The sequence below is a fragment of the Macrobrachium nipponense genome, chromosome 43 (assembly GCF_015104395.2).
Source record: "Macrobrachium nipponense isolate FS-2020 chromosome 43, ASM1510439v2, whole genome shotgun sequence".
Lineage (NCBI taxonomy): Eukaryota > Metazoa > Arthropoda > Malacostraca > Decapoda > Palaemonidae > Macrobrachium > Macrobrachium nipponense.
The window spans coordinates 43,651,008-43,664,617 of NC_061104.1; the positions used below are offsets into that span (position 1 = coordinate 43,651,008).

The 13,610-nt window shown below is 40.3% G+C and overlaps 1 protein-coding gene across 1 annotated transcript in view; it reads left to right on the forward strand.

Annotated features, from left to right (window-relative positions):
* Positions 1 to 13,610, forward strand: part of LOC135213907 (adhesion G protein-coupled receptor L2-like) — a 55,131-nt gene that overhangs the window by 39,110 nt on the left and 2,411 nt on the right. Inside the window, 12 exon segments of the mRNA XM_064248001.1 lie at positions 728 to 905; positions 1,544 to 1,778; positions 2,922 to 2,978; positions 2,981 to 3,107; positions 4,571 to 4,763; positions 5,285 to 5,388; positions 6,080 to 6,303; positions 6,799 to 7,098; positions 8,354 to 8,475; positions 9,148 to 9,211; positions 9,987 to 10,419; positions 11,301 to 11,431. Of these exon segments, the coding sequence (XP_064104071.1) occupies positions 728 to 905; positions 1,544 to 1,778; positions 2,922 to 2,978; positions 2,981 to 3,107; positions 4,571 to 4,763; positions 5,285 to 5,388; positions 6,080 to 6,303; positions 6,799 to 7,098; positions 8,354 to 8,475; positions 9,148 to 9,211; positions 9,987 to 10,419; positions 11,301 to 11,422 (2,159 nt within the window). The 3' untranslated portion in view covers positions 11,423 to 11,431.

A 13,610-nucleotide genomic window follows, 5' to 3' on the forward strand; every position in this document is an offset into this window, starting at 1 on the left:
TTAAAATGAGGATGGCAAGTCAGATTGAAGAGAATAAGAACGGAGGCACAGTAAAAGGAATGAAAGAAGTAACAGCTTGAATTTGAAAGTCAATGGCCCCTTTCGTGTGCTTTGTTCCATATGAATAGGTTTCATCTTTTGAAAAATAATAATAATAATAATAATAATAATAATAATAATAATAATAATTTGTTAAAAAATCCACAATTATATATTAAAATATATTTCTATGTATTAACAAAGACTTTCGAACACCTGAACGGCGTCCCTCATCAGTGTAAACGTTAAAATGTAAAGTGAGAGTGTAGTTTCATCCTGAAGAGTATAATATAATAATAATAATAATAACAATAATAAACAATAATAATAATAATAATAATAATGGTTGCAGGTCCACAATAATATAGCATGTGACTGAAGATGAACCTAGTACAAGGTTCGAAAGCTTTTAATATCCATTAAAGACCATATACTCACACGCTATATTATTATGGACCTGCGACCATTGCCATCATTTTCGACACGGAAAATTGCGCCTAATAATAATAATAATAATAATAATAATAATAATAATAATAATAATAATAATAAAATAATAATATTGACTCATCCAAAAACCCTTTTTATCTCATTTCACCCGATGATATTTATCCTTAAAAACCTTAATAATTATCTCATGTAACTTCAAAAATGTTTGCTGTAACTTCAATTTTGTTCCCTTCTGCAGCGGAGAGATGTCCCCGGGGAGACAGGGAGTTCCCGGATGAGCACCTGTCCTACCACTGGAAGCTGAAGGAGACCTCTCCTGGAAGGGCGACCGAGATTCCATGCCCGACTGGAACCAGCGGAACGGCTGCCTGGGTCTGCGGGCGCGATGGGAAATGGCTCAGAACGCCCGATTTAAGGTGAGAAAAAGAGGAAGTGTGTGTGAGTGAACGGAGTGGAATACAGAATTTAGGGTCAAAGGTCAAGCGCTGGGACCTACTATGAGGTCATTTAGTGCTTATGGAAGAACTGTCAAGAGAGGGTGGATAGCAAGATGGAAGCGAGAATGTGGAAGGAGGTACAGTAAAAGGAATGACAGCGGTTGCAGCTATGGGGCAGAAGGGACGCTGCAAAGAACCTTCTGTAATGCCTACAGTAGTCCGCGTAAGGTGCACTGACGGCACTAACCTCCTACGGGAAAAGAAACTCTAATAATCCGAGTCCCCAGTAGGGAAGTAGTGCCGTCATTGGACTTCATGCGGTGCACTGTAGGCATTACTTAAGGTTCTTCGGCTCCTAACTGCAACCCCTTTCGTTCCTTTTACTGTACCTCCCTTCGTATTCTCTTTCTTCATCTTACCTTCCACGCTCTGATAATAATTGATTCATAGTGCAACTGCGAGGTCTTCCTCCTGTTACACCTTTCAAACCTTCTACTGTTATTTTTCCATTTCAGCGCTGAATGACCTCATAGCTCCCAGTGCCTGGCCTCTGGCCTAAATTCTAATAATACACAACTCAACTCAATAACCAGAGTCCCACTTTCCCCCGGGGGCAGCAAATGCCACTCGCTCTTCTTCAGCGGATGGCAGGAGGTCATGGCGACGGAGAACATCACGGCGGCCGAAATAGTGACGGAGGTAGCGACCAGCCTGCAGGACGCCGAGAAGGGGATCAGTCTGGCCACCGGCGACCTGCTGACTATCGGGGAACGCATGGCGAAGCTGCAGGACAAACACCGGCAAGACCTGGAGCGGATGACGTCCGGGATCGAAGCCTGGAAGCTGGCCATGGTAAGGAGTGGAGGGGCTATTTTTCTGGACCCCCCTGAATTATGGGATCAAATTTAGGTAGACGGTGGTTGAAACCAGCCACCTATTCAGTTGTGACTTATCTTGGGAATAGGATGGAATATGGAATTTAGGCCAAAGTCTTCAGTTGTGTGTTTGTTGGGAATATTGAATTGAACTGAATGTGGAATTTAGGCCAAGCGCTGGGACCTATGAGGTCATTCAGCGCCGACGCGGAAATGAACAGTAAAAAGTTTGAAAAGTGTAACAGGAGGAAAACATCGCAGTTGCACTATTTGTCAATTGTTAGGATAGGGTGGAAAGTAAGATGGAAGAAAGAGAATATGAAAGGAGGTATAGTAAAAGGAACGGAAAAGGGATAGCAGCTAGGGGCCGAAGGCACGCTGAAAAGAACCTTAAGTAATGCCTACAGTGCGCCGCATGAGGTGAATTGACGGTACTAACCCCATATATGGGGGTTTGTTGGAAACAGAATGGAATATGAAATTTAGGAATTTAGACCACAGTCCAAGCGTTGGGACCTATGAGGTCGTTCAGCGACAAAAGGGAAATTGAGAATAAAGGAGGTCTGGAAGGTGTAAAAGGACTAAAACTTCGCGGTAACACATTGTTATGTGGGTGGAAAGTAAGGTGGAAGAATGAGAATATGAACGGAGGTACAGTAAAGGTCATAAAAACATATAGTATCTAGGGGCCGAAGATGTGCTGCAAAGAACCTCAATTAAGTAATGTCCACAGCTCACCAAGTGAGGTGCACTGGTGGCTCTACCACCCTAGGGAGATGTTTGTTTGTGTGCGTGTATGAGCATATATATATCTGTATCTCTATAACTTGTCCATTTTTAAAATTTCAATCTCTCTTCAGAAACATTTCCTCGTTGGACGAGCGGGTTCAATTCTCCGTTTTGCCAAACGTGGAATCAAAGGAATTTATTCCCGGTGATTAGACATTCATTTCTCGATATAATATGGTTCGGATCCCACAATAAGCTTTAGGTCCCGTTGCAAGGTAACCAATGGGTTACCTAGCCACGTAAAAAAATAGCTAATCCTTCGGGCCAGCCCCATAGGAGAGCTGTTCATCAGCTCAGTGGTCTGGTTAAACTAAGATATACTTTTCTTCAGAAATACCTGAAAGGAGTCATGGACCTGGCGGACGTGATGCTGTCGAAACCGGCCCTGTGGTGGGCCTGAGCCACGAATTCAAGTACGTCGCCTTCACCCAGCTGCAGGACAGCGTCAAATTCGCGACCATCACACTGGCGTCCCAGCAGTTAGGGTCATTCCAGGAGTTCGCCGTCAAGGGGTTGAGTGAGTTTACCTGCTGGAAGATTATTTCTTATTCTTCTTATTTTTCTGTCTGTTACCCTTTCTTTCTTGCTTTGCTCTTTTTCTGTGAGTTATCTGCTACTGGATTCTTAGCTTATTTTTTTCCACCTCTTACCTGTTTTCTTTTTTTTTTTTACTTTTCTCTTTCCTAGCTTCTTTCACATTTGCATTTTTCCTCCTGCTTTTTCTCTTTATTAGAGGATTCCTTTTTTTTTCTCCATCAGTGACCATTGTTTTTTTCTTCATATTCTTTTACGTTTTCTCTTTTCTCTCCTTTAATATGTCCACTTTTTTCCTATTTTTATATTTCAAATATTATCTTCAATTATTTTCCTCGACTATTTTTTTTTCTCGAGTGAGTGATGCATCGGAGACGCGTCAATTCTTCTTACTATTTTTCTTCTCTACTTTCTTCTTTGATTTCATTTTCCTTCTTCTCGAGTGATTTCGGCTTGTCCTTCCTTTCCCCTTCGCCCTTTTCCCCTTTATCTTCTTCCTGCTATATCTTACAGATAATCGCCGAGAATATTTTAAATGACGTTAAGAGTATTTATTGTGAATTTTAGTATTTCATTCATCATCAATTATTATTCAAAAATAACTTTTTCTATGAGTACATCTTTGAATAATAATAATAATAATAATAATAATAATATAATATACTAATAGAATATAGAATTCAGGCCAAAGCCAAGCGCTGGGACCTATGAGGTCATCCAGCACTGAAAGAGAAATTGACCATAAGAATGTTTGAAAGGTGAAGAGGGAGAAAACAACTGTTAAGAGAGGGTGGATCACAAGACGGAGGAAAGAGAACATGAACGGAGGTCCAGTAAGAGAATGAAAGAGGTTGCAGCTAGGGGCTGGTGGGACGCTGCAAAGACCCTTAAGTAATGCCTACTACAGTACACCATGTGAAGCTTGAATTTTGAGTCAGTGGCCCACCCACAGTGGGCTTGTTCCACATAAATAGGGCGAACAGGGTCCATCTCTGAATAATAATATTAACAATAATAATAATAATAATAATACAGTGGGTCCCTGTATTCGCGTTCTCCGGTTTCGCAGACTAAGACATTCGCGGATTTCTCTCCAGAACATATCCGTCCATTATTCTCTGGAAATTCGCGTATTCACTGTATTTTTCTATGAGAAATATCCACAAATTCCAGTAATGTTTTTTTTATCAATTTCATCATAAAATGCACGTTTTGTGATAAAACTACTAAAAAAACAGGTATAAACATTCTTAGTGGGATTTTCTTGAATTTAACTAACAAAATAGGCCATTTTAAGCATTTTATAGGGGGTCCAACTATTCGACTGGTTCTAGCTTTTCGTGGGTGGGGTGTGTGTTGGCGGGGGGTGTCAGGTACGCATCCCCCGTGAATACAGGGAACCACTGTAACAATAATAATAATAACCTGAAACTCTTCTCGCCACAGTAACAAGAGTCATGAACCGACCTCTTAAATACTACAAGAGCGTCCTGCTGACCTTCGACCATCCGGGGCACAACGAGACCCTCTTCGCCCTTCCCTTCAACTTCTACGAGACCTACAGCGGTGACCCGAATGCCCTCCGGGTGACCTACGTTGCATTCAATGACCTGCACTGCACCCTCAACGCCGTGCCTTGGTAAGGAAATGACGAAGATACTGTTGTTGGATATAACTGTATACATACTATATTATATATAAAATATATAGTATGATATAATTACATATAATCAAAAAAATTATTTGCAATATTCAATATACATAACGTATAATGCTAAAACTCCAAAATATAGAGAGAAAATACTATATTTCAGAGACTCCTGTCTCTCTCTTCAGGTAGGTGAATGAGAAAAGTTACAGAAAATAAACGGGCTTTCTCTGAAATATAGTATTTTTCCCTCTATATTTTGGCGTTTTCATGGGCACCTGTTATTGGATGGAACTCTGTTTTTGAAACAAAATTTTTTTATTGGTCATATATATATATATATATATATATATATATATATTATATATAAATATATATATATATATATATATATACACACACATCAACTCCATCTCCCAATTCAAAAGAATTAATCCATTTTCACCTCCTCTCTATTCTTCTCCCATATCATCCGCAATGAATACTAACCCCATTTTCTTGACCCCAACTAGTAATCCTGACGAAGTGGTTCCCGAGCGTGACCTGCCAGCACTGGGTCAGGTCAACACCCCCATTGTAGGGGCCACGATTGGTGACGGCTCGACGTGGAGTGCCCGTAAGTTCTACAGGGAATGGATTTGTTAGATTATGTTGGAGAATGGAAAATTAACTTAATTAAGAACGGGTAAAGCATGATTGTATTACGGGAATGTAGTCCTATTACTCATGTCAATAAAATGATGTTATATATACATATATATATATATATATATATATATATATATATATATATATATATATATATATATATTATATATATATATATATATATATATATGACATTATTTTATTATAGGGTTTTTATGTTGAGTAATAGAAGTATATCCACGTAATACAATCATTCTTTGATCGTTCTTAATTTAGCTAAACATTATACATACATACACACACACACACACACACACATATATATATATATTATATATATATATATGTGTGTGGTGTGTGTGTGTGTGTGTGTGTGTGCGTGTGAGTTGGTGTGTGTGTATGTGTGTGTATAAAGTGAATCACGAACATTTGGAATGTGATGACTAATATATAAATGACAAAAGCCAAGAAGGAAGTGGCTTTTGCCTTTAAAAATACATACATACATATATGTATATATATATATATATATATATATATATATATATATATATATATATATATATATATATATATATATAATTGTGTATGAGTGAGAGAGACAGAGACAGAGACAGAAAGAGCATTTCCTCCTTGACATCCTAACCTCTTGTCGCCAGCTCTGGACGAAATGGTCGTCATCAAATTCCAGCATATGTACGCGGGCGACAAGTTCGTCCTGGGAAGCCGGACATGCGCCTGGTGGGACGTCGTGTCCCACGCGTGGGCCACAGACGGGTGTTACCTGGTTGAATCCAACGACCACTCCTCCGTCTGCCACTGCGAGCACCTGACCAACATAGCAGTCGTCATGGATATCCACGGAATCGTCGATAACAGGGGTGTGAGTATCTTTCTTTTTTTTTTCTCCTCCCTCTCTGGACTTCTCTACTCTCTTTCTTTTTGACAGCGAGTTTGTTACTTTGATGGTGAGCAAGTCACAGTTTTTCCTACTCAGTTCTGTATCCACTTATCACTGGGAGTGGTCTATGTAGAATTTTGAATTTAGGCCAAAATCCAAGCGCTGGGACCTACGAGGTCATTCAGTGCTGACAGAAAATGGCCTGTAAAAAGGTTTGAAAAGTGTAACAGGAGGAAAACCTCGCAACTACACTAAAACAATAGGGGTTGCAGCCGAAAGGGCGCTGCAAACAACTGTAAGTGAACTGTATGAGGTGCACTAACGGCACTACCCCTAATGAGGGTATTTTTGGGTTATTTTTTGTGTGAATAATAATGAAAATATTAGCATGTTGTGTTACTAATACTATTATCAATATCATTGCTAAGAAATCATCATTTATGCTTAATTATTTACTTGTTTGTTCATAATTCTCAGGCGATGTACCGCGTGATGCGCTGTGTGACAATCGTGGGCTGTGTCGTCGCCATCGTCAGCCTGGCACTGTGCATCGTCTGCTTCCTGGCGTTCAAGGACGTCCGAGAGAGATGTACCTCCATCATCCTTGCCAACCTCTGCTTCTGTATCCTGCTGTCGGAGATGGTTCTACTCGGGGGAGTGGGCGCCACTGACAGCATCACTTCCTGCACCGTCGTGGCAGGGCTCCTCCATTACCTGTTCCTGGCGACTTTCATCTGGAACGCCATTGATGCGTTCCACATGTACATCAAGTCAAAGGTAAGGTTCCACAAAGTGAGGTACCATAAGGCGAGATTTTGCAAAGTGAGGTACTGAAAGGTGGGATGCTGCAAGGTGAGGTACCGTAAGTGAGATGCTGCAAGGTGGGGTACTGTAAGGTGAGATGCTGCAAGGTGAAGTTCTGTAAGGTGAGATATGCAAGTGCAGTACTGAAAGGTGAGGTGCTGCAAGGTGAGATACTGTAAGGTGAGATGCTGCAAGGCGATGTACTGTAAGGCGAAAGTGGCAAGGTGAGGTACAGTACTGTAAGGTGAGACGCCGTGACGTAAAGTACTGAAAGGATAGATTTCGTGAGGTGAGGTTCTGCAAGGTGAGGCACTCTATGGTGAGATACTGCAAGGTGAGGTTCTGTAAGGTGGGATGCCACAACGTGAGGTACTCTAAGGTGAGATGCCATGAGGTGAGATACTGATATGTAAGATCTGCAAGGTGAGGTTCTGTAAGGTTCGATGCCACAAGGTGAAGTACTCTAAGGTGAGATGCCACGAGGCGAAGTACTGTAAGGTGAGATGCCACAAGGCGAGATACTGTAATGTAGGATGCTGCAAGGTGAGGTACTGCAAGGCAAGATGCTGCTAGATGAGGCACTGTAAGGTGAGATGATGCAAGAGGTGGTACTGTAAGGCGAGATGCCAGAAGTTGAGGTACTCTAGGGTGAGATGCTGCAAGGTGAATTACTGTATGGTGAGATTCCGCAAGGTGAGGTACTCTAAGGCGAAGTACTCAGAGGCTGACACCGGCAAAGAAAATGACTGGAAGTTACATACACCTTAACCTGTAACATTTCGACTATACCTGATACCTGGCTGTCCTGGTCCATAAGGACTTTTATTAAGCTTACAGAATAGAATATAGAATTTAAACCAAAGGCCAAGCGCTGGAACCTATGACATTATTCAGAGCTGAAATGGAAATTTGACGGTAAAAAGGTTTTGAAAGGTGTACCAGGAGGAAAGCGTGGCAGTTGCACGATGAATCAAGTGTTAGGAGAAGTTAGGAGAGTATGGAAAGTAAGCTAGAAGAGAGAGAATTAGAGCGGAGATACGGTACAAGGAATGAAAGGGGCTACAGCTAGGGGCCGAAGAGACGGTGCAAACCACCTCGAGTTAACGCCTTCAGTGCAACGCATGAGGTGCACTGACGGCATTTATTAAGCTTTCCATGATCATGAATGTCGTTGCTGTTGCTATATTCAATCATGATACTCAGTAGTGTTCCCTCTTACTCAAACCAGATATTCCGGATGAGGACGTCGCCGCTGAAGTACTACTTGATCGCCGGGTATTTGGTCCCTGCTTTGTACATCGTCTTCACGTTCGCTTTCGCTCGCGTCAAAGGATACAGTAATGACAAAGTGTAAGTTATCTTTGCATCCAGTTATATTGGTCATATATATACTGAAGTTCATGGGCATCGTGTATAAAGTGAAATGCTGCCTTTTGAGTTAGTGGCCTGCATCTCAATTTACTTTGGGTGATGTCAGTGAAATGTGGGAAGATCATAACAAATACTAGGGCACATTTGAGGTTAAATATAATATAAAATATATTTGGGATTCATATATACTTGTATAATAAACACGCGCTCATAACGCAAACAATTGAGTATATATATGACATGCATTAAGCTACTCATTTCCTTTAATATCCAATTCAATCTACCTCAGAATTAATATATTTTCATATATGTTAACTTTTTAGTTCGATAATAATTTCGTCCTCTCGTGGATTCGAACCAGCGCACAGAGGAGACATCAGGACTTCAGTGACGTCTTAACCGACCAGGTAACAGCACTGAAGAGCTGATTTCTCCCCTGTGCGCTGGTTCGAATCCACGAGAGGACGAAATGATTAACAACTAAAAAAATTCCCCCTTCGGTTAACATATATGAAAATATATTAATTCTGAGGTAGAGCGAATTGGATATGAAAGGACAGTTTTAGCTTAATGCCTGTATATGAATCACGGTGATGTGATAAAAATTCATATATAGTATATATATACATATATTGATGTCTTCTCCTGCAGCTGCTGGTTGACCACGCAGGCACTTATATGGAGCTTCACCGGACCTTTGGCTGCCATTCTGCTCGTAAGTATACTTCGTTGTTCTGGTAGATTTGTCAAGAGACCGCCAATTCTATAGGAAACATTTTCCTTTGTTTATGATTCATTGTTCAATAGTTTGCTTGGGAGGATCTTCATATTTCTCCTAATGATTTTGTTCTGCTTCTTCTTCTTATTATTATTATTTCTATTATTATTATTTCTAAACTCTATCCGTATATAACTTTCGTAACCGTATAACTCTTCTTACTGATACAATCCGGATACTTCATGACCTCTGTCCCACCTGATGGGTAAGTTCAGGAGTCCACAACAGACACCTTAGCCTTTTAGGAGTGCAACTGAATAAATAGATTTAGGCCAAAGGCCATGCACTGGGACCTACGAGGTCATTCAACGCTGAAGGGGAAATAGACAGTAGGAATTTCTGAAAGGTGTAACAGGAGGAAAACCTCGCAGAGGTATGCTGCAAAGAACCTCAAGTAACGCCTACAGTGCACTGCATGAGGTCAACTGACGGCACTAACCCCCTACAGGAGTCAGACGGAAGAGAAAAAATGAACGGAAGTACAGTAAAAGGAGTGGATAAAGTTAAAGCTAGGGACCGAAGACACGCCGCAAAGAGCCTTCAATAATGCCTACAGTGCGCCACATGAGGTGCACTGACGGCTCTAGACCCGCTGACTTGGAAGATTCAGTTGCTGATGTAATTCCCATGACTGTGGAATCCTTTATTATTTTGCCTTTCAGAGCTATTTACAAATTACCTGAGGCCAAGTTCTAATCCCCCCTCCTTACAGTTCAACGTCCTGGTCTTCCTGATGGCCATGTACTCCTCCTGGTGCAAGGAGTCGCCGCAGAGCATCGAGAGCAACTACAAGAGGTCCAACTCGTCGTACTCGACCTCGACCAAGTCCACGAAGAGCAGGGACTCGGCCAAGGAAGAGGTCGGCTTCTGGGGGAACCTGAGCCGCGAGCGCGAACAGCAGAGGCAGCAGCAGCAGCAACCCGGCGGGAACAGCGGCAAGAAGACTCCGCCGCACAGCAACGGTAGCAATCTGGCCTTCCACCAGCAATCCTCCGCGGGGGGAAAGACGTCGAGGAAATCGAGCAGCCACGGCAGCGCCGAGGAGGTCTCCGGCGACCCGCTCGGCAGGAAAATCGGGGAGTCGGTGGGCGTCCTCGTACTACTCTGCCTCACCTGGCTGTGCGGATTCCTATATTATCTTGACGGTAAGGCTGGTTGCATAATCGTCAATCCATCTATCTACCCTACGAAACAAAGTCCACTTGGTCAGATATATATATAATATATATATATATATATATATATATATATATATATATATATATATATATATATATATATATATATATATATAGTATATATATATATATATATATATATATTATTATATATATATATTATATAAAGCGAATACCACAGGAAAATGATAGCCAGAAATCACAGGAAAAAGATAGGCAGAAATCCAAGCGCTTGCGTTCCTTGACAAGGTCTTAGTAAAGACGAAAGCGTTTGGATTTCTGCCTATCATTTTCCTGTGGTATTCGCTTATCTAATGAAGTCACGTGCATCTACTTTGATTTTTTAAGCATATATATTAATAAATATAATATATATATATACATTTGTGAATAACTTGATCACGAAGTATATACAACGTGATGCTATGTATAAATAAAGGTGATGCCACAGAGGAGAATGGCATCATCTTTATTTATATATACTTATTTATCACAAAAATGTCAATGCATTCATGAATATGACTGATTTCCTTACTTCTTTTCACCACTGTTTAATGACATTAAAATAAAACTATGGTGTCATAATTTAATATGTAGACATTCTTAAATTTATTTAATAACGGTACGCCAATGCTTACAAGGCACGTGAACAAAAACGCTTCATTATGCACTCTTTAGAAACTGTCAGAGACAGTAGGCCTAGTTGTCTACATTATTTTAAAAAACGCATGTTTCTTCTTATTCCATCTTGATCTTTTTTATTGGCATTGTTTTATCCTCTATTCACACATTTAATTTCATTTGCTGTTCCAATTCATGATTTCCTCCTCTTTCTTTCTTTCTTTCAGGAAGCCACGTTGTGGCGTTGATCTTCACTTGTCTGAACTCGATGCAAGGCGTCAGTATCTTCGTGTTGCAAATCGTCATGAACCCTACCATTATGCAAGAAGTCAGGAGCGTCTTGAAATGAAAAGACGAGGTAATGAACGGGTCCTCTCTCAAACTCATAAGACTCGTACTAGAATCTACTTAAGTTTGATTTAAAAAAAAGATTTCCGAGATGACGGTAAATTCCCGTAGCCGTATCTTACTGATGATTGGCCGGTGTATTTGGAAGCATCCTACGTTAAGTCTCGCAATCACGATTAGCCTCAATGATATCGGCAATAGATATTTACCTTCAGCTAAAAAAGAAAAAAAAAGGGAGAGAGAGAGAGAGAGAGAGAGAGAGAGAGAGAGAGAAACTGGGACTATGGCGATTTTGTCCCTCAAAAAATATGGCGGCATCCTAAATGGTACTACACACTAATATCTAAACGCTTTCCTTTAAGTATTAAGTAATAAAAGTGTGCATCAAGAGTTAGCGATAAAACTGTTTAGTATCAAACCTAAAAAAAGTAAATAAATAAGATATAAAAACTCCATACTGGTGAACAGAACCCAAAGGAAGTCTATAAATCGTTTGGCAAAAATATCGTGGATGTTTAATACACACGTAGCCAAAAACGTCGAACATTTCGAGATTAACCATTTGTGTAATGTTTTTTGGCGTCTGTTCAACTGAAAGAGTGAGAAATGTGGAGATAAGTTTACAGATAGTTCGATCTATTGGACAGTATGGGGACGAGAGAGAGAGAGAGAGAGAGAGAGAGAGAGAGAGAGAGAGAGAGAGAGAGAGAGCTGAGTGGCACAGGGTCAAAAGGTAATGGCCCAACTGTTGACGACTGATTCTGCGTTAGTATGAGAATTTGGCTAGGCCTATGAAGGCTTTCTGAATAAGTTAGTCATCAGCAGTTCAGTAATGTGTGTGGCATTATCCAGTGGTTTACTTGGCACTGCTACCATTCTGGAGGAAATGGCTCAATATATATATATATATTTATAAATTATCGTTATTGGCATGTTATCAATACTGTTATCATCACTAAAAAACAATAAAATAAAAGGCCATCCGGTAAACTCGAGGCTACGAAGCCTGGAGTTTATTTGCATGCGCAACCATAACCGGAAAAGCGAGAGAGACATGCAATGCGACTAGGAAATTCCGCTGGAGGTGTTAGATCACTCACAAAAGCGGTAAATAGTGTTTTTTTTATTTACCAAGTTGAGGATCCTACAAAAAACGGTGCGCGTAATTATGATCGGTTTCATCTGTCCAATCACCGTTGAAGACGTGGGAACGCGGGTGGCTGACCATCAACGTTTCCGATATTGTTGGATTCTTGTGATATCAAAACATTTCTCCAATAACGTACTTACAAGTTTATACGGACAAAGAAACCTCACCTCCTAATCTATATCATAAGCTCTTGGATTTGCTTTCACAAAATACCATCACAACCACGCGAAAGACAAGACTGTATCAAACAATGAAGTCAATTCGAACACAAACGAACGCTGAGCCTTCAGTAATTATGACCTATGCTCAAAACACTTTCAACTCATCAGATTTTCGTCATTCAAACTTTATTTCATGAATGAAGTTTCATTGGATGTGTATAAAAGCAACTCTATCATGATATCAAAGTAATATCTACGTCCGTAAACTGCAAAATATCCTTTAGGTATCAAAGTACGTATAGTTAAATCATGAAGCATGAACAATGAAAGCTAGGCCTATGCAACCGACTATACTCTGTTTTTTTTCATCTGTCCATCCGCCTGTGGTATTTTCGCATGGTAACACTGCGTCCCGGGCTTTAGATAGTTATGCTATGTGTAAGTTTTAGGTATATAAAAGGATATCTGGGTGTACATTTGCAACTGAAAAGTGTTTTAATAATTTACTGTATGCAAATTACACCGTTAATTTTCGATATAGGATATTATTATAATTGTTGAATGTAAGCTGAATGTAACTATCTAAAGCCCGGGATGCAGTGTTACCATACGCAAACACCACAGGTGGGTGGACAGATGGAAATAAACCGAGTATAGCCAGCATTTTATTTTACTGGCCTTCTTTGAAGCACACATTCATTCCATTTCGGCCACAAATACTTTTTTTCTTATTGTAACCTTTATTCATTCATTCTATCTCACAATCCTTTCAATTAGGCAGTAGCCTAACCTCCAAAACAAGGTTTGAAATGACGTTTATGGAAATTTGGTATTCACCCGAACTCACCTATCTTAGGGGGCATTTTTTTCAATTTTTT